This window comes from Lynx canadensis, chromosome E3 (genome assembly GCF_007474595.2).
Source record: "Lynx canadensis isolate LIC74 chromosome E3, mLynCan4.pri.v2, whole genome shotgun sequence".
Lineage (NCBI taxonomy): Eukaryota > Metazoa > Chordata > Mammalia > Carnivora > Felidae > Lynx > Lynx canadensis.
In genome coordinates this window covers 9,548,070-9,572,641 of record NC_044318.1, presented here as the reverse complement: position 1 = coordinate 9,572,641, position 24,572 = coordinate 9,548,070, and the positions used below count along the sequence as shown (strand labels likewise).

General features: G+C 59.3%; 2 protein-coding genes across 2 annotated transcripts; both read left to right on the top strand.

Annotated features, from left to right (window-relative positions):
* The first annotated feature begins 1,468 nt into the window (after positions 1-1,468).
* On the top strand, positions 1,469-1,762 carry PRM3 (protamine 3). The gene has a single exon (XM_030300746.1). The coding sequence runs from the start codon at positions 1,469-1,471 to the stop codon at positions 1,760-1,762; it is 294 nt and encodes a 97-aa protein (XP_030156606.1).
* Positions 1,763-16,413: 14,651 nt separating this feature from the next.
* Positions 16,414-17,912, top strand: SOCS1 (suppressor of cytokine signaling 1). The gene is made up of 2 exons (XM_030301485.1): positions 16,414-16,479; positions 17,006-17,912. Exon 2 carries the CDS (start codon positions 17,056-17,058, stop codon positions 17,704-17,706), a length of 651 nt encoding a protein of 216 aa, XP_030157345.1. The 5' UTR covers positions 16,414-16,479; positions 17,006-17,055; the 3' UTR covers positions 17,707-17,912.
* The last annotated feature ends 6,660 nt before the right edge of the window (positions 17,913-24,572 follow it).

Here is a 24,572-nt window from a genome sequence, read left to right as displayed (position 1 = left end):
CCGCAGGGGGCGGAGACGCTCCTGCCAGAGGAGAAGGCGCCCGAGAGGTGCCTGCAGGTCCAGGACCGGAGGTGTGGCCAGTCTCCGCCCCTGATGCGCCCAGGCTGGCACGGGAACCCCACCCCCGGGAGGCACCCCCCCCCCAGCCCCACTCCTGATCCGCCCAGGGTGGCCCTGGGACCCCACCCCGTGACACCCGAGTCCTGTCCCCAGAGCCCTGTAACCAGGACTCTTTTCCCAAAGGCCACAGAAGGGTCAGGACAAAGAGGTGCCAGAGGCGACACTAAACCTTCCGGGGTCCATCACACCCCTGGATGGAAATCAAGGAAAAGTCGCCCGCCAAAGAACCACCCGGTGAGACCAAAGCAATCCCCTGACGTTGGATGCTCCTTGCCAGCCCACAACATCTCGACTGAAATGCACCAAAGCCACCTGTCAAATAAAGCTTGAGATAATAAATTTGCTGTCCAGTCTCCCTCAGGCAGAGATACAAAAAGTGAACAAAGTAAACGGTATCCTCCCATTACCCAGAGTGGGCAAGGGTGTGCTGGGTGGCTGGGGAATGGGAAGCAGGTCTGGCATGCTCCAGCAAGAGGCGCTGGACTGAGGGAGGCCTTGGGGGCCACTAGAAATCTTTTTTAATTTTGTGAGAGAGACACAGCACGTGCGGGGGAGGGGCTTGAACTCACTGACCGTGCGATCGTGACCTGAGCCAAAGTCGGATGCTTCACCGACTGAGCCGCCCAGGCGCCCCTCGAACTCTTTGGACATTACCACAAATTTTAAATCCCTGTCGTCAGTAAGTGCTCAGAAACGACTCCTCACCCCCCTCCCCTGTACCCCGTGCTGAAATCGTGTGCTATGGGCACGTGTACAAAGACTTGTGACCACAAACAGGAAAACTTCTAGTCTTCCAGAAGTACAGCTTATACACAGGGCACAAGTTATAAGTACACCTGTGCAGCCCTCCCCGTCGCCCCCCCCCCCCCCCCCCCCACCGCCAGGTCAAGGAACCAGACATTTCCAGCCTCTCTCCTCCCTCATGCCAACTGCCCCCAAAGTAACCACTACTCTGACCCATCCTCACATAATGTCAACGGCTCTCTGGGGCTGGGTACTTCTGGAATGTGGGGAGGGGAGCCTATGTGTTCTCCTGCTTCTGGAAATTCTATCCCCAACTGTCATCCCAGCTAAAAGGGGGACTTTTGCCAGCACAAATGAGGCAAGGTGGCCGGCCTGGAACTCTGACTCCGTCCTGGCCTATAGGTGGTGGGACCTCGAGGGGGCTGCTGGTGGCTGAGGTCTGAGATAGGTGTCAGCCCAGACTCGGGTGTCCGAGGGCGGGGGGGCAGGGCTCCAGGGGCCCCTTTGTGATGTCAGCGCCCTGCCTACTGTCCTCACAGCCCCTCCACTCCCCTCATCTCCAGTGGCCTTCCCTCCCGGTCTGGAGAGGCAGCCAACGCGGGCAATGGGTTCCCGCTGTGCCAAGCTCAGCACTGGCCACAGCCGGGGCTACGAATCCCCCATGAAGAAGCTCGTGGCCTGCGTGAGTCAGGATAACTTCTCCTTGTCGTCCGAGGGGGAGGGAGAAGAGGGGGGAGAGGAGGAGGAGGACGAGGAGGTAGAAGAGGAGGAGGACGAGGAGGAGCTCCCAGTGCAGGGCAAGCTGCTGCTGATAGAGGACGAGCGGCAGGAGAAGGAGGGTGCAGAAGAAGAGCCTGCGGCCCAGCAGAGCCCCGAGCCCAAGCAGACGCACTCCTGACCCACGACGGTGACCCAGGAAGAGGTTCCTACCACTATTCCGGCGAGAAGAACTTTCCACAAAGAGTCAATAAAAAGTCTCCCAAGGACTTCGCCTCTCTGGTCTCTCCAACCCCACGCCTGCAGTGCCGTGTGTGTGTGTGTGTGTGTGTGTGTGTGTGTGTGTGTGTGCGAGCGTGTGCCCGTGTGTGCATGTGGGTAGGGAAGGGGAAGAGCAGGGCTCAGGGACCCCTGTTCCTGGTGTCCAGCTGGAAGTTCTCAGGAGGCCCACCCCCCTGTGGCTTCTCAACCGCCCTCCCCTGCCTCGGCGGGTAGGAAAAGTGGTAGCCAGGACTGGAAGCTGGCCAGGTCTGTCGGAAATGTCGCTGGGGTCACGGTGGCTGCCTCTGGCCGCCCTGGCCCCGGTTCTGGGGTCAGAGAACATGGAGGGGCCTCCAGTCCTCAGCCACTGACGCTGCTGAAGTCAGGGTGACCACCTGTGCTCCCCGCCGCCAAAGGCTCACTTCTGCCTTCATCAAGGGGTCCAGCTGCCAATGCTCCCATCACAGCAATGGGCAGTGGGAGCCCAGAGAAGGTGCCAGATCCAGACGCAGACCCGGGCCCTTACTCTGGCCTTCAAGAAGCATTGGAACGCGTCTGTTGCCACTCTTGCCCTGGCTCTCTTATCCCTGCTCTTGCCAAAAGAAATAACCAGTGAGGTCTCACCCCCTTCCCTCGGTCCCCCGAGCACCAGGCTCCTGGGCCCGAGAAGGATCCTGGTGGGGGCTGCTGGAGACGAGAGTGCGAGGCAGACAGTATTTCCAGAAGATTCTCAGTGCAAGGAGAGGCCCTGACTTACTCGAAGGGGAGGCCACCGCTGAGGCCCGGAGCAGGCAGAGGGCATGTGATGTCGGGAGGAAGAGACCCTGCTGTCCAGGGCCCCCAACTCCACGCCCCGAGCAAGGAACTCGGTGAGCCGGTTCCGTCCCTCTGTCCACGTCCCATAGGTCCGCCTGCCCAGTCATCTGCCCACAAACATCCCCGTCGAGCCCCTGCTGCATACCAGGCACCATGCCAGGCTTGATGGGCCCTGAGTTGAATAAAACACAGACTCTATCTCACTACGTACTGGAGGGCCGGGAAGTGGGGAGTCAGCAGTGGAGGGGAGGCAGGAGGGGGGAGGGAAGGGGGGAGAGAGTGGGGAGAGGGGAGGATGGGGGAGACAGTCCAGAGACCCACAGCCAGTCTTGACAGAGTGGCCCAGCACTGAGAACCCAACCAGCCCCACTGAGCTCACACAAGCAGAGCCCTCAGGACAGAGAGGGCCACGCGGGCCCTCCGTGACTGAAAGGCCGTGACTAGAAGGGGCCAGACCTGGACTGGAATCCTGGCTCGGCCACTGACGAGCTGTGGGACTCTGGGCTGGTCTCTCAACCTCTCTGAGCCCGTTTCCCCTTTGTTAAATATAATAATGAGACACCCACCTTCCAGGGTGCATTAGTTTCTTAGGGCTGCTAGAATAAATTATTACGGATTTGGTGGCTTCAGACAATGGAGATTTATTCTCTCATAGTCTGGAGGCCAGAGGCATGAAATTAAGGTGTCAACAAGGTCACACCCCCTCCGGAGGTCCTAGGGGAGAATCCTTCCTGCCTCGTCCGGCGCACAGGGGCCCCAGGACTTCCTTGGCTTGTGGTCAAGTACCCTCATGGGCTCTGCCCCCACCTGGTTTTTCTCCCTGTGTCTCGTCTCTCTCATAACGACACCTGTCACTGGATTTGGGGCCCACCTGGATAATCCAGGATGCCCTCAAGATCCTTAATTTACTACCATCTGCAAAGATCCACAACAGGTTCCAGGGGTTAGGACGTAGACACATCTTTGCGGGGGGCCACCAGTCTATTGCACAGCGTCCCTGGGAGGCTGGAGGGCAGGGCTGCCTACAGAAAACGTGGGGCCCGGAGGCCAGCCACACAGGAAGCGCTCAGTAGACGAGGGCGGCTTTCGCCACGACTGACGGGACATGCTTAGTAATAACCTGCGACAAAAGCAGGTGGTAGCAAAGCCTCACAACAAGAGGCAAAGCCGTGCATGACCAACAGAGAGAAGCGGGGGTTGGCTGGGGGGGCTGCTGGGGGCGGGGAGGACAGAGGGTGTGGCGTGGCAGCAGGGAATGGGAGCTACAGGCTGAGCGGCCAAGAGCAAAGCCCACGGGCATTGGCCAAGGTGTGGGGAGAGGCAGGCGGCTGCGGACGGAGCACCGAACGGACGAGCGAGCTCCGACGGGGCTGTGTGCAAACGCAGGCACCGGCTTTCCGCTCTAGGAGCTGGGAGGTCTGAGCCGGGCCAGGGTGGTGATTCCAAGTGGATGGCGGGGCTCCACCATCAAGGAGGGGAGCAGGGTGAGGAGCAGGGAGCCAGGAGAGAGGCAGGCTCTCAAGGCGACCACGCAGTCAGGCTCACAAGAATGCGGCGAAGGAAGGAAAGACATCCCTTTGTTAGATAAGGAAACCGAGCCTTGAAAACCAAAACACGCTACCCAAGATCGGACATAAGCCCAAACCGGCGTTTGAACCAGGTTCTAAATCCCCCAGCTTGAAACATGGCTGGGGAGGTGAGCTCACCAGGCAGACCACCCATCAGTCCGTCCGGTGACTCTTACCCGCCGTGCGGTAAGCCATCCAGTCGACTCGACGTCTGCCCACCCGCCCGTCTGGCTGTGCACTAGTCATCCACCCGATGGGCCGCCCACGAGGCCAGCCAACTGCACCAGGGTCAGAGAGGTGCTCCTGACTTCCACGCTGCGTGCGGGGAATACGGAAGCGCACTGGGGATGCTTAGACAGCGGGTATGGAGGTCCTTCTGGGGGCTGGCCCAGAGCCAACCACTGGACGTAGATTCTCTAATTCATCCGACGTCCCGGGAAATCGGGACCCAGCTCCATCTGACCCCAGGGTCCCTACTGCTTTTTTTTGAAATTTTGTTTATTTTTGAGACAGACGGAGACAGCGTGAGTGGGGGAGGGGCAGAGAGAGAGGGAGGGAGAGAATCCCAAGCAGGCTCCGTGCTGTCAGCGCAGAGCCCGATGTGGGGCTCGACCCCACGGACTGTGAAATCATGACCTGAGCCGCAACCAAGAGTCGGACGCTTAACCGACTGAGCCACCTAGGCGCCCCAAGGGTCCCTACTTTTAGCCAACAGACGGGACTCTCCCAGAGCGCCCCTGAAAGCGGCCCCACCCTGGGGTGAAGGCAAGGGGCAGGGGCTTTGTCCCAGCCTGGCCACATCTGTCACACCCCGGTGGCCTGTGGCATCACAATCAGCCCCAATTATATAAGCAGGGGCTGCCGGGGCCTCTGTAAAGCCGGGCGTGCTGCGAGAGGAGAAGGAGGAGGCCTCTGCCCCTCCACGCGTGGCCTCCCATGGACACCAAGACGCAGAGCCTTCCCATGACCCACACCCAGCCCCACAGCAACTCTCGGCCCCAAAGCCACACCTGCAGCCAGCGCTGCGGCCGGAGCCGGAGCCGGAGCCGGAGCCGGAGCCGGAGCCGGAGCTCCGGCCACAGCCCAACCGGCCACCAGAGCCAGAGTCCAGACCCCAGCCCACCGCCGAGGCACCAGAAACACAGCATGCGCTCCCAGCACTGCCCCCCGCGACCCACCACTCGTTCCTGCAGCTACCCCAAGAACAGAAGGAATTCGGGAGGAAAGGTGAAAAAGAGGAAGGCGGCCGAGAGGAGCCCGCAGGTGTATAAAACAAAGAGGCGGAACTCAGGTACCTTTCAAGCAGGTGGGGAAGGGCCACAGGACCCTCCCCTCCCCCCTCCCCGACCCCAGACGAGGGAGAGCAGCCCAGCTGGACCTTAGGGGGAGCGAGGTAAAGGCTGCAGCCTCTAAGCCAGAGCACAGAGGAACCACAGGCAAGGGTGGCCAAGGCGAGGAGACTAGGGCGGTCGTACAGGTGACGCACTGATGGACTAGCTCTTCAAATAGAGTGGGACGATGGGCAGGGTGGCCAGATTGTGGGTTAGCTCGATGGGTGGATGTGAGGCTGGCTGGGTAAACCACTCATTAGAAGGTTGGTCCATAGAGGGTTGGGGACCAAGGTTAGGTGGCTGAGTGGACAGAGGGAGCGAGGGATAGACTGCACCCCCGTCCCATGACTGGTGAATGGATGGTGAATGGGTTGGGCGTAGCCCGACAGCTGCGGAAAGAAAGGTGAAATGGTTGATGATGGGCTAGGTGGGTAGATGAGCAGATGAGTGGATGGATAAAAGGGTAGATGAACTGGCTGGTCAGCTGGAAGCCTGACTGCACCGTGGGAGGAAGACGTTTGGACGGACAGACTGAATGGGTAGCCTGGATCCGGTTTAGTGAAAGGACGTTGGGTAATAGAGGGACTGGGTGAATTCATGGATGGTTGGGTGATAAGTGGGACACATGGGCGGATTCACAGAAGGCAAAAGGGTGTTGACGGTCTAATAAGCTCCACCCACACCCCCCGTATTTAGTTGCCGATGAGCAGTCCAAAATCCAAAGGAGGCAGCGACGCATTCCCAGTTAAAGGTCCTCTCCCCTTCCCATCCCTCAGGGCGGAAATGCAACTGAGACAGCACCCCATGGCTTGTTCCTGCATCGGCTGCACCCAAATGAGAAATGCCATCGCGCACTAGAAGGAAGTCAAACTTTTTGCAGGAACGCATTATTACAGTGATTTCTATGCAACGTTGATTAAAGCTTGTACGCTGGATGACCATTCCTGGAGTTGGCGTCTTGGTTTCACGAGAGGGGGCACGTGGTTGGGGGGCCTGGCTTGGAAGCTCGAAGAAGGAAGAGGCCGTGTAAGGAGCAGGGGCGTGGCTCGCGCCGGGACCTCGCCAGGAAGCCGGGAAGCAGACGGGCGGAGCCCTCCTCGGCCCCGTACCTCCCACCTCGGTGCACACACACCCGAGATGCCCACAGGCCCACATGTGCATGTGACCCACATGCCGTAGCCAGCACACAAGAGTGGCAGGAGACAGGCGAGGGGAGGGGTCGGGAATGTGCATTTCGAAGTCCAGAGCACCCCGAGTTTGAACCCTGGCTCCCGTTTCCCTGCTGGTGACGCTCCACAACTTAGCTAAGGGCCCAGGTACATTCTGGGGCTGTGCTGGGCTCTGGGAACACAGAGGACACACAGGGCCCCGTCCAGAACATTCTGGGCCAAAGGAAGAGTGTGTGCAGGTGGTGGGGCAGTGCCAGGTGGGGGCCAGGTCCTGCGGGGGTTTGCACCGGGAGCCTGGCCGTTCAAGTCACAGGAGGGTCTTAACAGGGTCCCGTGCTCGCTGCCGTGTGGAGACGGAGCTACGGGGAACAGAAGAGCCGGCACAGAGGGAACAGCCATCTGGAATCCGTCTCCTCCTCTGGAGGTGTCGAGGGTGTGAAGGGGCATGCAGGCCTCACACTTTGCACATAGTGTGCACCGAAGGAGCCTTTGCAAAAGTAATAAGGCAGACGAAGTACCAGATGGTGGGAATGGTTAGGGCCCCATGTAAATTACCACAAGTGGCTTAGGGTCAGACCCAAGTTCCTCCGAGACCACCCCGCTCCACGTCTAACCGGGTAATCATTTCTCCCCTCACAGTCCAGCAGCCCAGTCACTGCCTGGGAAAGTACCCAGCACAGCGCTGGGCACATGGATGCTTGGGATTCCCTTTTGTGTTTCACTTGGCATCTGGGCTAACGGAACCGAGGGGAACATGTGGAGACGGGTCAGGCGTGGAAGTGCTCGGGGGGTCTGCAGTAGACGGAAAGGAACCAGGAGGGGGCCTTACAGCGGTGGCGACTTCATGAAAGTGCCATCACACTGTATGTCAATTACAGCAAGGCTGACTTTTGCGGGACAGTGGCAGGACCCCGAAGGTCCCCCCTCAGATCTCTGCTGTGTGGCTTTAGAGAGTCATTTTCCCTCTCTGTGCCCTGGTCTCATCTCCCGAGGAGTTACCTGGAGGGGGTGGGGACGTTCCCTGAGATAATGCAATACAAGCATCCAGTACAGAGTCAGGTACACAGTGTGTACTTCCTGGGCCCCTGTCCTCCCCACAGCAGGGAGATGTTCCAGGTTGGCACCACGTACCTATGAGAGGATGTGGGGAGGGCCCGGGCGGGCTGGGGAAATTACCATTTACTGAGCACCTATGAGGTGCCAGATGCTTTGACATAAATGTTTCCACCGAATCCACACACCTAAGGCAGGAGACATTACCGCTCCCATGTTACAGATGAAGAAGCTGAGACTCAGAGGTAAAATGGTTTGATAAGGTCTGCAGGAAGGCAGGTGTGAGATCAGACGTTTATGTTTTGCCCCAAACCACCCGGTTTCCTATTAAAAATGTAAGGCCAGATGATGCCATGATAGTCACGGACACCTCAGGGCAGAAGAGTTTGGGGAGCCCTTCTGGGGAGCACATTTTAAGGGAGCAGGTGGAGACAGAGGATCAGAAGATGAGGTCAGGGACTTTAAGTCCCACCCACCAAAGGACCTCCCTATTCCCTGGGCAGTGTCCTTTTATGACATGATCACTGAAGGCAGGAGATCTATTGTGGAGACACAATCTCTGTAATAAGAGAAAGTGAACTGGGAAGCAGACAGACTGGGTCACATGTTCCCATGTTTCCAACACTCAGAAAAAAGTTTCACAACCACACACACACACACACACACACACACACACCTCTTCACATGCCGGCAGGCACTCACAGGCACATGGCCCCCCTCTTGCGCAGACACCGATGACAAGAGGAAAAACAGCAAACCACAGGCTCATTCTTTTACTTGCTTGGTTTCGGGTGGGGAGGCAACAGTTCGGGGGCAGGTCCGCTGGAAACCCAAATTCAGGAAACAGAAACAGCCACTTTGTTCAGCCACTGGGAAGGTCATGCAGATTCTGAAGGCAACATATCTTGCCTTTCCGGTTGAGAGATTTCATTTGGGTGGGATATTGGGGGTGCGGGGTAGCCTGAGAAATGCTGGGACACAGCCTCACCTGTGGTGGGGCTGCCATTCCTACGGGCCCCGGGGGTCGCTCGGGGGACCCAGCAGTCCTGGGGCACATCCTGGGTTGAGACGCCCCGTCTGAGTACAATTCAGGAGGAAAAATACTGAAACTCTGTAGCCGTACAGACCCAGATTCAATTCCCAGCTCCCTCACTCCCTCGCCGGACGACCCTGGGCCTGGCTCTTAACCTCTCTGAGCCTTATTTGCCTCTCGTGCTTTGCGAAGAGGTCCAAGGGGCCCCTTGCTCTTGACTGCTGTATCCCCGGCACCTAGCCCGGGGGCCTCAGTGCACATTCGTTGACTCGGTTAAGAAAAGGTGCAGGCATTAAGGCAACAGTGAGACGCCACCTGTGTGCCCACTGCACGGGCAAAAATGGCAAAGGATGGGTAATAACAAGTGCTGGTGAGGGTAAGGGAAGCAGAGACGGTTGGCTGTGGCTGCTGAGGGCGTGATGGTGGTCACGCACGCTGGCAGACAAATCAGGCAGCGTCTATTAACATTTGAAGCGCGCAAGGTGTTTCTCACACGCGTGCCGAGAGGAGGCCCAGGGAGGTCCAGGGTCACATTGGTTTGTAAGAGCCAAAAACTGGCAATAACTCACGGGGCGCCTGGGTGGCTCGGTCGGTTGAGCATCTGGCTCTGGCTCACGTCATGATCTCATAGTTTGTGAGTTCGAGCCCCGCGTCGGGATTGTGTCTCCTTCTCTCTGCCCCTCCCCAGCTTGTGTGTGCTCTCTCTCTCTCAAAATAAATAAACTTAATTTTTTAAATGTTAAAAAAAAAAAGAATGGGGGTTGATCTCTCTATTCGGAGGGCTGGCAGATGTCGTTGGGTGAAAAGAACAAGATGGGGAAAGATCTATCATTTACAGAACAAAGCAGCCTACACAAAACAACACTTTGTTTTTATGGGGCAGGGGGCGGAGGGGAAGCACGACATAAGTGCCCACAAAAAGATCTGAAAGTGCAGAGACCAAGCCGGTGCCTGGGGTTACGTCCGGGGAGGGAAAGTGCTTTAATTATTCTATCCAAGGAAACGGAAGAGTAAGTCGAGGAGAGAAACGAAATGAGCGTCGGCGAAGCATCCATCAGGTGCTCGGCAAAGCTTTGCTGACCTTGAAGGGAGAGGGTACAGGTGCGGCGATTATAAACTGAGCACAGAGAACCCATGATTATAAACTGACTGCTCTCCGGCCCACGTTTCTGGGCTTGGCGGTCCAGCCAAGGTGGCCCAGAAGGCTCTCCCCAGAGGCACTCATCACCGCAGGGCAGGGAAAGGCCAAGGACAGCACACGGCCTTCTCCCAGCCAAGCCTCTGCCTATAAACCCTTCCTGCTTAGCCTCATCTCCTGCCACCTGCCACTCGGGTCCTCAGAGTTTTGTCTCCAGGCCTCTGCCCGCGCCGTGCGCCTCCAGAAGCACACTCCCTTCTTGTCCCTTGGCCACGTCCTCCCTGGTCTTTCAAACTCGGGTCCAGGATCACCTCGTCCCAGAGCCCGCTCGGGGCCCTGCCGGGCTGGCCGGGTGCCTCTTCTGTGCCAGCGGGCACCGGGCCTCCCAGGTCACGGGCCACTGTCGAGCCTCCGGAGACGAGATGCCTCCCGAACCTGAGAACGGGGACCAATTCAAGCCGCGGTACCTGCCGTTGGCAGTAGCTTTCCCACAGTGAGCAGCGGGGTGAGGTGAGGAGTCATCCTTGGCCCCGACTCCCCATGTCCCGGCCGGCTGTGTGTGTTTCCGTGTCTGGTTTCATAGCTTTTACACATTCTCTTTTGCCCTCTGTCCACTGCCAAACGGAACTGCCAGGCCCACCATGCTTGGAGTTCGTGAGGGTTCTTGGGGCCTCTGGATTAAGTCCATTTGCCTGAAGCCATCACACTTACTGGCGGGGGGGGGGGGGGGCTGGGGGAGCTGGGCCTGGAACCAGGTATGTCTGGGCTCCGTGACCAACGCCCTCAGATACCCTCTTTCCTGCCCCTCCTATTTCGGAGTTATTAATACGATAGCCCCTACTTTCTGCCTACACTTCATCTCTGACCTACCTCTTTCCCCACCTGTCGCAGGGGGATAAAGAGACCCCTGGAAGGTTCTCATCAAGTCTCCCCAGGACCAGGGAGGAGCCCTCCTGTTGTCACTTTGGAGTCCAGTCACCAGCTCGTGCTACCCCTCCTGGCCTTCCGGCCTCCTCTGCTGTAGAGGAGAGCCTTCTCCTTGGACTCGAGGGTCCCGAGGAGCGCACGCGTTCCCTGGAAGCCGCGATCTTTCCCGCTGTCGGGACCGGCTGGGACCAGGTTCCACGCCCCACAGCGAAGCAGGGGCCTCTCCAGACAGAGGCCTCAGGTGGGGCTCAGCCTCTCCGAAACTCCTGTTCGCGTTCCACCAGCTCGCCGAGTAGCGCTTTTCTCCTCTGGTAAATGAGGGCACCTAATTACTGCCACCTCACAAGACCGTGGGAAAGAGCAAGTAAGACAATATGCCAAAAAGTTGTCACCTGGCCCAGAGCTGGGGGCCCGGTAAACTGTGATTCCTCTCCCAAGGTCTCCCAGGAAGTGAGGGCTGACCCCCAGGACTCAGGCCTTGGACTCCCCAAGCAGTGTTCTCTCTTACAATGTCCCCCGGCTGTCCTTTGGTACTGGTTTTGCACCCACTTGGGGGAATAGGGTGGTGACACCCTGGCGGGTCAGGGACAGTTGTGAGGTATGTCCCAAGGCCTCTAGTGCAGGTCACTGTGGCTAAAGACCCAGCTGTCTGGAAGGTCAGAAGCCAGAGGGTTCTTTCCATATCCAATCCTACAGTATTTCCTGGGCCTCAAGGACTGGCTCCAGCCGTCAGGGTGAAATCCAAGCCCTTCCCACCTCCTAGCCGCGACCCGCCGGACGGACTGGACCCCTGCCAACCCCTGTGCTGAAGCACAGGTGAACCCCTGCGCTCACCCCCCTTGCTGTCTACACCAACACTACGCCCTCTCTCGGGTCCTCACACGCGCCTATCATTCCCACCGCAGGGCCTTTGCATGAACTGCTTGATCTCTGTGCCCGGAGTCACCTTCAGCCCACTTTTAGAAAGATCTCAACTCCGTCACCATCTAAAAGGCTATCTCTGCCTGATCTCACTCTTGCCCCAAACCCGCATACCTCTCGTCGCTCCCTGTCCCCACGTTTATTTCCCCCGTGGCACTTAGCACAGCGTGAAATGCTTATGTGAATTCCCTGCCTCCTGTCTGTCTGCCTGAAGACCCCTGAGTTCCCAGGGCCTGGCAGACAGCGGGCACTCGACAACTAACCTGCTGAATGAATACCGAAGGAGGGAAATAGATGCGCTCTTACCCCCATCCTGCAGATAGGGAAACGGAGGCACAGAGAAACCAAGAAGCTTGCCCCAGGCCCCGTGCTCATCGAGTGACAGGTTTAAACCCAGGCTGATGGTTAGCCGTCTCCACGATATAAGCCACACTGCTCGGGGCTCCCCAGAGGCACCGCCTCCCATGGGAACCCGGGCTGCCGCCACAGGCTGGAGGCAGGCGGGGTGGAGGAACACCGGGGCAGAGGACAACTTCAGGATCGCAGGCCCCAGCCAGGGACAGCTTTTCCCGGCAGAACTTGGCCAAAGCTGGAAAGAGAAGCTGAAAAACTGAGCCCCGTGGGCCAGGGTTTTGATTCCCCGCTGCTGCCGGCTGGGGCCCCACATGTCAGGCTGCCGCCCAGCAAGCTGTGGACAGAGGGCTGTCTCAACTGCCCTGTGACAAGAAGTCGCTTGTGCCAAGCACCTTCTCTGCCGGGCACTCTGCTTTGGGCTCGGTGTGCATTGCTGCTCTGCGAGGGTCATAACTTCCGGGGACTGTTTGCAGACGGGGCAGACAAGGCCCAGAGAAGGCAAGCTGCTTGCCTAAGGTCACACAGCTGGGAAGCAGCAGGCGTGGGATCCGAACGCAGCCCCGTCGTGACGTGGAGCCTGAGCTCCTCGGGGCTCCCGCGCTGCCCAGCTTCCTGCGAGCCTGGGGCCAGTCCTCCGGGGAGAAATGCCAAGAAGGCAGATGCCTGTCAATCAACCGACTTCTTTTTCCCTTTTGGTATCTGGATTTGGTTTCGTTTTGAAGTCAGGGCTTCAGAAAATGAAACCAAAGCTAGAGTGGCTGTCCTGTTGGCGGTAAGTGTCCTGGCCGTGTGCTCAGTGATTTGAGCCTGAGTCACCACGGCTTTCACAAACAGGACCTGGTCAGGGTGGAGGATGGGGCCGAGTCCACTGTATGGGCAAGAAATTGGCACTCAAGGATGAATTCAGAGCCACAGAGGGCGAGGTGGAGGCCTAGACGCTGACACCTGGGGCCTCCTCAAGCTCCGGAGTGAGAGGGAAGCCGGCAGAACCGTCCCCACTCCTCCCCAGGCAGGCTCAGGATACAGATGAATCTCTGACTTCTCTGGCATCTACTGTTTTTCTAGCAGGCAGACCAGGATTTGAGATCACCAGGAACTGGGGGAGGGAGCTGACGGCACGGCGGACACGGGTGAAAGCTTTGGGGGGTCTGATATATCCTGCAGCTCTGCGCCTTCTGAGCCGTGCGCCCCAAGGCAAGCGATTCCCCTCCTGAGCCTCAGTTTCTCTGTCTGCAAAATGGGCAGATTAGATCGTTACGCCAATCCAATGATCTAAGGACCGTAAAGCATGTGGCACGCAGTCACCTCAGGCCAACACGTCACAGGTATGAGTCAATGGGATGGAGGAGGGGGGCTTCCTTCACAGGCATGGGTGGGAGTGTGGCAACAAGACGGGGCTGTGAGAAGGGGGCTCCAGACCCCAAGGAAAGGGGTGGCTCTCCCATAGAGCCATCGAAGTTGCCAGTGGGGGTTAAGGGGGCATACGGACCATCAGCTATTTACAGATTTCCCTCTGCCCAGAGGCCTGCTGAGGAGACTGGTGGCAGGAAGACAGATCATACAGGAGCCAGCCCAGCCTGGCCTTCTCTGGGCCCAGACCACGGCCCCCAGTTCAGGTGAGAGGGAAGCGCTACCCTTTCCCACTGCCAGCATCCAGAGCCCCGGTTTATCCCCACAAAACTCTCTTCCTTCTGCTTCGCCCATGCCTTCTCTGGCCTGTGGCCCTTGGGTTAGGGCTTCTAAAGTGGACACAGGGATGGGGCGCTTGGGTGGCTCAGTCGGTTAAGTGACTTCAGCTCAGGTCATAATCTCATGGTTCGTGAGTTCAGGCCCCGTGTGGGGCTCTGTGCTGACAGCTGGGAGCCTGGAGCCTGCTTCGGGTTCTGTGTCTCCCTCTCTGCCCCTCCCCCACTCATGCATGTGCACATGCGCACGCTCTCTCTTTCAAAAATAAATATTAAAAAGGGGCGCCTGGGTGGCTCAGTCGGTTAAGCGTCCAACTTCGGCTCAGGTCATGATCTCGCGGTCCGTGAGTTTGAGCCCCGCGTCGAGCTCTGTGCTGACAGCTCGGAGCCTGGAGCCTGCTTTGGATTCTGTGTCTCCTCCCTCTCCCTCTGCTCCTCAGCCACCTGCGCTCAGTCTCTCACTCTCAAAATTAAATAAACATTAAAAACAAATTGAAACGGACATGGCATGAAGCCACGTGGCTACAGGACCTAACACGCTGCCCGCAGGCACCCTCAGAGGAACAGAGCAAGACCGAACACCTGCTGAATGCTTATTATAATGAGGGATGGCTCTGCGTGTTTGACCCATAATCCCTATAATCCCTGCTGCTAGGAAGGAGGTACTATTTTTGTTTCCGTTTCACGCATGGAGAAACCGAAGCCGAGGGGTTAATTACACGCTCAGAATCACAAGGCTGGAGAGTGGTACAGGTGAACTGGAATCCATGTAGTCTGGGTCCAAAGTCAGACTTTTAGCCACTACCTTTTTTTTTTTCCACCCCCACCACAGGGCACAGCACCAGCAGGTAGGTCCTCTGGAATGACCACAGCACCTGGCCACTGGCACATGCACGTCTCCACACCTTGTCTCCCACCTCCTTGCACGCTAACGCACGCGCACACACACACACACACACACACACACATATACACACAACACGGGACAACTACGTTAGTGACCAATACCAGCTCCTGCCAACATGAATTCTGGGAGCTGATGGGGTCCTAAGCAAGGCTGGTTCTGGGCCATCCCCTTGTGTTTAAGAGGAAACGTGGGCAGCCTGGGGCCAGGGAAGGAGAGCACCAAGGGGATGGGCGGGAGGACCTAGAACCCATTAGGGCTTCAAGGAGACGAGAGGGTTGGGCTGCAGTCTGAGAACGGCCTGTAGAGGGCAGTATGTGCCAGCGGGAAGCCACTCGCCAAGCCCCCAGCCAGGTCAGTCTTCTGCGTAACCCCTGAAGAGTCTGGGACTAACCACGCACTAGCTCCGACCCTCATTAGTTCTTTCTTGCCTTCAAAAATACACGTACCAACCAGCCACGTACTCCGTGCTTCTCCACGACAGACAAAGTCACCGGATCACGCACACGGATGTACAAAGTATAGCTGGCACCATCAAGCCCCCATGATCCCAAACCAGAGGTATGAGTGCGGGGTGGCGGCAGTGGCGGCAGATGCTTGACCGAGTAGCGGGAGAGGACTCTGTAAAGTAGTAGTTGGGGGAGAGGAGGGCAGGCCAGGAAAACTCAAGGTAGGTTTTTGGAATCATCACATCAATGAACCATCTTTTCATCCGGCTCCAAAGTGCGTCTGGAGGTGCCCAGCTGTTTCTCTCCCCAAAATAAGAGAGGAGGGCATGCTCATCCAGAACCCCACCCCTCATCTGCCAGTCGCTGCAGATCACAACCCCTCCGCGGGGCCTCAGTTTCTCCAGCTGTCCCCTGGCGGGGAAGCGGAGCCAAAGCTGCCCTTAACGGCCCCGCCCGGTTTCCGAGGAACTCGGATCCGCAGTCGAGGCGCCTTTCTCGCGCTTCCGAAGGGTTCCTCTGAAGCCTGTGGTCAGGCCGCCGCTTCCTGGGAAGCCCAAGCCAAGACCAGGGCCAGTGACGGGCTGGGAGGGGTGCGGGGGGACAGCCGCCCGAGGGTTTGGGGCTGCGGGCGGCAGGGGGACGGCGGGAGCAGCCCCAAGGGGTCCGGGGCCGGATCTGCAGGTGGGACCCCAGAATCGGGAGGTGCGGCCTGGCTACAGGGGAGTGGAGAACAGAGATCTACCGGAGACGGGTGCCGAGATACCTGGTGGGGGGGAGGGGAGAGGGGTGTGTCGGAGCCAGTCCAGTGTATACTAAAAGGGCTTGGTTGCAGAAATCTGTGCCCTAGGGCAGTAGTGGGGGCAAAAGTAGGGGCTCCAGGTGCAAAGGGGGCATCGGAATGGCAGGGGGTCCAGAGCCCTTGATGGAGGGGTCCTAGGATGGGTGTGAGGCTGGGTCAGGGGAGGGGGGTGCCTCCCCGCGGAGGGTCCCTGATGGCGTGCGAAAGGTCGAGCTCGTGTGGCCCGCGCCTCGCTCCACCGCCGAAAAAGAAACCGAAAGTGGCGCGGAAGGGCGGGGCCTGCGGGGGGTGGAGCCTTAGGGGGCGGGGCCGCCGCCAGCGGGCCCCACCTCCTACCCAGTTTAAAATAAAAGACTGGTGCAGGGGCGGGCGCGGAGCAGAGCGAGCTGCGGCCGTGGCAGCTGCACGGCTCCCGGCCCCGGAGCATGCGCGAGAGCCGCCCCGGAGCCCCCCGCCGCCCCGCCCGCGGCGCCCCGCGCCCCGCCGCCAGGTGAGCCGGGCACTGGGCAAGGAAGCGGGAGGGAGAGGGGAAGACAGGACAGGAAAGGACGGCCGTGTGTCAGGCCGGCCTCGGGGGCCGCATGATGGGGTCGCGGCCGCCACGCCCCTGGCCCCCGCCGGCCCCACCCTAGCAGCCCCCCGCGCGCGGGGTTCCCGCAGCGCAGCTTCTCTGCCTTGGTCCAAACCGCCCGGACGAGGCGCCAGTCCCCGGCCTGGCCAGCAGGCGGCGGCCGCGAGGCGGCGAGCCGAGGGCCCGGTGGCCGCAGTCGGGGCAGGTTGCTCCCCGCACCTCTCTCCACGCCCCCCTCTCTCACCCAAACTCTGAGCGACCTGGCGGCCGGACTCCGCCTCTGCCGGGCCCCCAACCGCCTGGAGGACCTCCGCGGACGGGGAGGCCCGTTTGCTAGCTGAGCCCCCGGAGGCTCCCGGGGGCCGCGCCGACTCGCTCCTGCGCCCCTCGGCCCTTTCGGACGGGCCCGCCCCGACTCTCCGCTCACCGCCCGTGTCTCCCCCAGCGCACCCCCGGACGCTATGGCCCACCCCTCCGGCCGGCCCCGCGTGTAGGATGGTAGCACACAACCAGGTGGCAGCCGACAATGCAATCTCCACGGCAGCAGAGTCCCGACGGCGGCCAGAGCCTTCCTCGTCCTCGTCCCCGCCCTCGCCCTCGCCCTCGGCGGCGCCCGCGGTCCCCGCGCGCCCGCGGCCCTGCCCGGCGGCCCCGGCCCCCGGCGACACGCACTTCCGCACGTTCCGCTCTCACGCCGAGTACCGGCGCATCACCCGAGCCAGCGCGCTGCTCGACGCCTGCGGCTTCTACTGGGGGCCCCTGAGCGTGCACGGGGCGCACGAGCGGCTGCGCGCCGAGCCCGTGGGCACCTTCCTGGTGCGCGACAGCCGCCAGCGGAACTGCTTCTTCGCCCTCAGCGTGAAGATGGCCTCGGGCCCCACGAGCATCCGCGTGCACTTCCAGGCCGGCCGCTTCCACCTGGACGGCAGCCGCGAGAGCTTCGACTGCCTCTTCGAGCTGCTGGAGCACTACGTGGCCGCGCCGCGCCGCATGCTCGGGGCCCCGCTGCGCCAGCGCCGCGTGCGGCCGCTGCAGGAGCTGTGTCGCCAGCGCATCGTGGCCACCGTGGGCCGCGAGAACCTGGCGCGCATCCCCCTCAACCCCGTCCTCCGCGACTACTTGAGCTCCTTCCCCTTTCAGATCTGACCGGCCTCGCACGCAGCATTAACTCGAGGGCCTTGTTATTATTAATTATTATTTCCCTGGAACCACGTGGGTGCCCTCCCCACCTGGGTTGGAGGGAGCGGGTGTGGGGGCGAGGCGCCTCCCCTTCTCGGCTGGAGACGAGGCCGCAGACCCCTCCCCATGTCTTGGGGGCGGGGGCGCACCCCCCACCCCCCGGTGCTCCCTCTGGATCTCCCTGGTTGTTGCAGCACCTTAACTGTATGTGGGGCCAGGACCTGAATTTACCTCCTACCTCTTCATGTTTACATATACCTAGTATCTTTGCACAAACCAGGGGTTGGGGGAGGGTCTCTGGCTTTATTTTTCTGCTATGCAGAATCCTATTTTATATTTTTTACAGCCAGTTTAGTTAATAAACTTTATTATGAAAGTTTTTTTTTAAAAGAAAAAAGGTTTCTAGAGCGTGTGCTTTGCCCCCAGGATTTCCCCGGGGTTCTGAACGGGTCCACGGCAGAGCGGTCCTAAGACTGATGGGTTTGGCTGGAGGTGGAGTGTGACCTGTGCTCTGTGGCCGGGGGGACCTGCATGGTTCCAGCCCTCAGGGGGAGAGGAGTAGCCGGTCCAGCGTTGGTGTTTCGTGTGGTGTAAAATGGCAGCTCCGTGTTTGAGCCCTTAACGTGTGCCTTGCCCTGTTCTGGGTTTTCCATGCCTCAGTCAGACGAGCCTATGAAGCAAGACGCTTCTCATTTTTCCAGAGGAGAAAAGCAAGGCAGGGGGTGAATGTGCCTGTGGCCATTCCCGTGTCAGAGAAGACACCTGGGCGTCTTGTGGCTGTCCACCCAGAATCTGTCTGAAATGGATGACAGAGAGGAAACTTCTTTCATTCTGTGACCACAAAGACTTCCAGGAAGGTGGCGGGGGGGGGGGGGGGGGGGGGGCTTGATGAGTTTTTGGAAGAGGAGGGGCACATTCTGAGACTCAGCCTCGAGGCGGTGGGGGGGAGGGGGGGCATTTTAGGTGGGGTGGGGGATACAGGACTGGGCCTGACTTCCTTCTTCCCATCCCGTTCTGTCTCGTGTACTTTTTCGGTGAACACCCAACCTGGAGCCAGAAAACTGCTTTGTGGTCTGTGGTGGCAGGAGGGCCCTGCTCGCGGCTTTGGGCAATTCCCTTGGCCTCTCAGGGCCTCAGTGTCTTACCTCTAAAATGGGTTTGCTGGAGGAGGTAGCCCTCAGCAGCAGGTGCCTAGCTGCATCGCGGACACAGGTGAGGCGTTCAGGAGCTGGGGGAGGGAATGGGCGCTCCAGGACGCTGCGGGGCTGGCCCACCCGGCCAGGAAGTGCCCGTGACACGGGCTTTACGGCTACTCCTGTGTTGGTGGGTTGGTGGGTGGCCTGACGGATAAGCCATGCTGGCAACTGGGCGGCCCCACCTGGTGAACCGAGTCACTTTTGGGTTTAGGGTTCAGCAACCTCACGGACGTGTCGCGCTTCATTTTCAGAAGTTAGACCGGCCCTCTGCAGCTTAGGATGGAGTGTCCTAATATTTAATAATACCTTTCAGACTTGAAAGTGCAACATAAAACTAACTTGCTGGAGAACTGGAGCAGCCCAGGCCTGTCTTGGGGATGAAACAGGTTCCGGCCCTCAAGGTTAAGGATGGCCTGGAGAGATTGAGGATCTGAGAGAGCCTTGGCAATTGCCTCCTTACATAAGGTGGGAGGGGAGGGAGGGGTCTCGGCTCCGTGCCTCCAAGGAGAGACTGCTTTTCTCTTCACCACCTCCCTGCCCTTCCTTCACGGCTGCGTGGATCCCCTTCTGACTTTCCCGGTCGCCCACCCAGCTCGGGCAGTTCCTGGAGAAATCCAAGAAGGCGATGCTGGGGTATACCACAGACGCTCAGGGAGCACTTGCTGTAGGCAGGGTCCTGTGCTACCTTGTTGAATCCTCACCGCTGGTCTGTGAGTTAGACACCTCTCTCCAATTTTACAGAGAGGAAAACTGAGGCTCAAGAGAGGCAAAGCAGGGCACACGATTGGTGGCGAGGCCAGCGCTTCAGACTGGGTACCGGCCGGGAGGCTGGATATCAGCAGGCAACACGGCCTGCCCGCGACGGCCTAATATTTATCTATGGCGGTAAGCGTGCAGGTGCCATTCGAGGCCCCTCGCATCTACGCGCAAACACGACCCCCAGCCTTGTGATTTGGCCTTGCGGCTTAGGTCCTGTTAACATCCCCATGTGACAGACGGGGAAACAGGTCCTCATCTAAAGAGAAACGAGTTCACAATAGTTTCAGGGCTTTTTCAGCTTCCTAGAAAAAACATTTTTTTTTTTTTTAAATTGCGTCCTCCCAACACAAACCCATTCCCCTTATAAAACCTGGAACAGAACGGCTAAGAATAAAGGCCCCTCTGATCACATTCCCCAGAGGGGGCCCCTTCTCTTTGTGAGTCATCTTTTAAAGAAGCTACGCTAACATATGTACAGTGACCTGAAGTGACCCCAAAGCCCCCGGGAGCCGCACTCCGCCCCTTGTGGCTGCGATCTTGTGCACACAGCACGGCTGCAGAGGAAAAGGGCTGGGGGTGGGGGTGGGGTGGGGGAGGTGGCAATAGAGAAGCAATGTGTGTGCCATGTGGCTTCCCTGGTGGTGCAGATTCTGTGTCTCTCTCAAACCTCAGCTTCATGATTCAGCAGCACTGACGTCAATTTACAAGAATGAAAAGTGATAGGAGGGACTGTGTGGGGCGGGGGCCGGGTGGGGGGCCCAGGTGCGGCCGGGAGGGGGTGAGCTGGGCACCGTGGCGCACACAGAACACAGGCAAGCAGCAGCTCTGGAGAGTGGCAGGGCACGGGCCTTGGACCTGCGGCAAAGCCACCCCTGGGCCGGGGACTCTGGTCCCCGTTTTCGAGATGAGGAAATGGAGGCTCAGAGAAGTACAGTCACTCACTCAGGGTCACACAGCTCGAAAGTGATAGCCAAGACTGGCACCAGGTCCGTCCCACTCTAAAGGCAGTCGGGTTCTTACAGAGGGGAGGAGGGAATATTCACGGGCCTCATTGCCACCTGCTTGGTCCTCCCACCCTCAGGAGCAGACGGGTTACTGCCCCACAGACAGGAGGGCTGAGCCTCTCGCTGGGGTCAAGACTGCACAGAAGCTGTCAATGTCTCCGAATGTAGCAGTGCTCGCTACGTGATCGCTGAGCTCCGCACAGCGCACGTTCCCGAAGCCCCTACTATGTTCCAGGCGTTACTGTGAGCCCGAAGGATACGGGAATGAACGGTTCCTGCTCCCCTAGCGTTCGCATCCAGGCGTCCAGAGCCTCAGGTGGTAAATAGCAACACAAGAAACTAAAGGAACAAGAACATTCCAAGCAGTGACACTACTCAGATTAGAGGTCAACAAGGTGGTTGGCCAGTGAGTGGGACTATGCTAGAAAGCGAGCTCAGGAAGGCTCCTATGAGAGGACACTGAAATCCTGCCTGGAATGACAGGAGGAGATAGCCCAGAGGCCACAGTGCAGGCAGAGGGAACCGCGGGGCCATCTCAGGAAACCAGTTCAGCCCGTCAGAGAGCAAGGGCTGGCCAAGCTGGAGGGGACGGGATGGGGTCACGTGCAGGAGATGAGATGGAACAGGTGGGCAGGGGCCCTACAGGCCATGGCGAGGACGGGGGGTCTGACATGTGACGTGGAGCCCGGGTGACCTGATGGAGTCTGTGTTGTGACCAGACTCTGACTGCCAGGTAGCGACAGACTAAGGCAGGGACGGAGGCCTGGGGAGATCACTTCAGGCTTCTTGCCTTATGATGTGTGTACTCAGGAGGGGGTGGCATGGGGGAGCAGCTTATTCTTTTTTTCCTTGTTAATGTTTTATTTATTTTTGAGAGCGAGAGAGACAGAGCATGAGCGGGGGAGGGGCAGAGAGAGAGGGAGACACAGAATCCGAAGCAGGCTCTAGGCTCCGAGCTGTCGGCACAGAGCCCGACACAGGGCTCGAACCCACGAACCTTGAGGTCATGACCTGAGCCGAAGTGGGACAGTTAACCGACTGAGCCACCCAGGCGCCCCAGGAGTGGCTTGTTTTTTAACCAGAGCCCTCAGCTCTGGGCAGCCAGGCAAGGCAGGGACAGCCGCAGGACCGGCCTGGCTGAATGCTGAGTGTGGCCCAGGCCTGGAGTGACAGGCCCCGGACAGGCCTCAGTCAGAAACCCCAAGCCTGGGTCTGGCCCCCCAGGCTCCAGTGAGGGGCTTCCCGGAGCACGACCGGTACAGGGCAGGGGCAGAGCCGGCCTCAACGCTGGGGAAGGGGTGCAGAGCACCCAGAGGAGGTGGTGAGGCGCCTGACGCGGCCGACGTGGCCCGTGTTCCCTGCAGGCAGGCTTTGGAGCCCCGTCACCTGGGCAGCCCTCACCTGGCCTCCGCCACCATCATCCAGAGCCTCCCCAGGGCTCAACATGGACTTGGCCCGATTCTGGGCGGAGGGGGCGGGGCTCAAGGTCCCGCAGAGAGTGCAGTTTTCAACCAAGCAAATTCACACAGGGGCAGCGGTGGCCGAGGTGGGCGCTCAAACCGCCCCTCCCAACCGTGGTCTTGGCCCTGAGACCCGGCTGGCAGACGACCTCCTGGGCAATTCGGATTGCGGCTCTCCCCTGAGCGCTTCCCCACAGTACCAACTACCCCCCCACCCACCCCCGGCACGCACACTCACAGGCCCCGTGTGGGGTCGCCCCGCCAAGCCGCAGTCCTCCCATACTCCCGCTGTGCTCAGGAGGACGCCCCCTGCCCACAAGGCCTCGCGAGGCCTGCAGGTGGCCCACGTGCCTGGCCAACGCACTCACCGCTCCCTTCTGCCCCCGGGACTTCGCACACGCCGGGCCGCGCTCCTGGTACGTCGTGGGTGCTTCGCCGGCCTGGGCACCGTCTCCCGCGCCCGAGAACCCCGAGGGGCTCCCGGGCAGCCACGAGCAGCCACGTGCTGCGCGCCCGTGACGTCACCACTCCGCGTCACCGTCACCTGCAGGCCATGGACAGGGCCGGCAGGCCGGGCTCTGTGGGCGGTGCTCTTCGCCTCCGCTTGGTCCTAACGCCGCCAGGTGCGGGCTGCGGGCGGGCCGTCTTGGGGCTCCCAGGGCTGTGACAGTACCCCTGTGGTCCGCAAGGTCTGGTTATGCCAGATCCAGGCCTTAAAAGGCGGTTCTCGCCACCTACTCCAGTCCTGGGGGACCAAGAAGCACTTCTACCCGATCCCGGCCCACACCGACCCTTGCCTGCCCCAGCTCGCCCCGCCCTTACCTTCCTCGCTTGGAAACGACGGCTAGCTGTACCCGCCCTGTAGGTGAAGTTAAATAAAGGGGTGCCTATAAAGCGCTTCACACGTGATAGTATCCAGTAATGGGGGCTGGCCCTCTCCGCTTCTCGATTCTTGAATTTCTATTGTTTTGAAATACGGCCATTTCCTAAGCACCTCATGGGCGTTAACACTTCACCGGGGCTGCAAGGCAAGTCTGGAGCGGGCCCCAGAAGCGTGAGGGAATTGCCCCCATCCCTGCAGGTAGAAATGGCTAAGGCGCTCTGACTGCAGGAACTTGACGCCCAAGCCCATGATCTTACCCACTGCGATGTTCAACCGCTCCTATGTTTATGCTTCGTCTCTGACACTGAGGACCACCCTGGAGGACGTTCAGAGCCACAGGAGCGGCCAGGGCTCGGAGCATCTCACTTGCCTGCCCGTTCCCCACAGCACAGGCCGGGAAGTCAAGAGAGGCGGTGGGTTGGTAACAGGTGCACGACTGCATGAGAGTTTGGTCAGGAGAACAGCCAGGGCCCCTTGATCAGAAGGGACCCTGGTCAGTGGCTCTGGGGGCAGCCCCTGGCAGGTGGGGGATTGGGATGCCTGATGAGGACGGGTAAGGTTAGGGACGCTGTGAGCCACATCTCTGCTGGATCCCGTGCAAGAGCAGGGCTGGGAGGGAGACATTCAGGGCTGGCCCCGCCTGGGGGCCTGCGGGGGCCTGTGTGGTGAGACATGTATTTCCTACCACACCTGGGTGCATCCGGGAAAGGCAGCCAGAGAGGTATGATGAGGCAGAGGAGGGCACAAGGCCTGTGTCAGCCAGCCTTGGAGGGCCCCTCCCCACCGATGTTTTGCTCTGGGAGGCAGCTTGGAGGAGCAGAGAGAGCTGGACCCCGGGGACCTGGGTTCGAGTCGTGACCCTGTGGACGGTGTGACTGCGGTGGCTTCATCCATCAAATGAAAATTAGACCCACTCTGTCCTGCTTCACGGGGTCTGGAGGATCCAGGATATAATATAAGTAGAAACAAAATGGATCACCATCCAAATACAGGAATCGCAAGAATAACTGTTATTTTGCATCACACACACTTCCCAGGTCTGTGGAATCGGCGTGGCCGTTAAAGTAGGCAGACTTGGGTGTTTTCTCTCAGCTTGCCATTTATTAACATCAGCGGCTCCCCGCTCACCACCATCAAATGCTCCCTGGACGCTGGGCATCGTTCTGCATAATTCCTACACAGTATCTCATCTAATCCTTACAAGAGCCCTATGAAACAGGTGTAATTATTATTACCCTCACTTTGCAGATGAGGAAACTGAGGCACAGAGAGGTTAAATATAGTGCCCAGGGTCCCACAGCAGGCAGGTAGTGGAGCCCAGGGGATTCTCACCTGGGGAATTCTGATTTTCCAGCCATTTCCCCATCTGGAGCTCCAGGCCGAGGTGGTTAAACCGTCAGACACTGGAGCTCCCCTTTTATGATTTTTGCCAAGTCTATCCAGGTTCCGGCTGTTCTGTTATTCAGTTATTATTTTCTTCAAATCAAGTCACTTGGTTTCCTTAAGTAAGCTTCATTTACAGGGAAATGTA

What these genes read in the sequence shown, in the direction of transcription:
- SOCS1 (XM_030301485.1), top strand. Translation starts at nt 17,056, where the DNA reads ATGGTAGCACACAACCAGGTGGCAGCCGACAATGCAATCTCCACGGCA.
- PRM3 (XM_030300746.1), top strand. Translation starts at nt 1,469, where the DNA reads ATGGGTTCCCGCTGTGCCAAGCTCAGCACTGGCCACAGCCGGGGCTAC.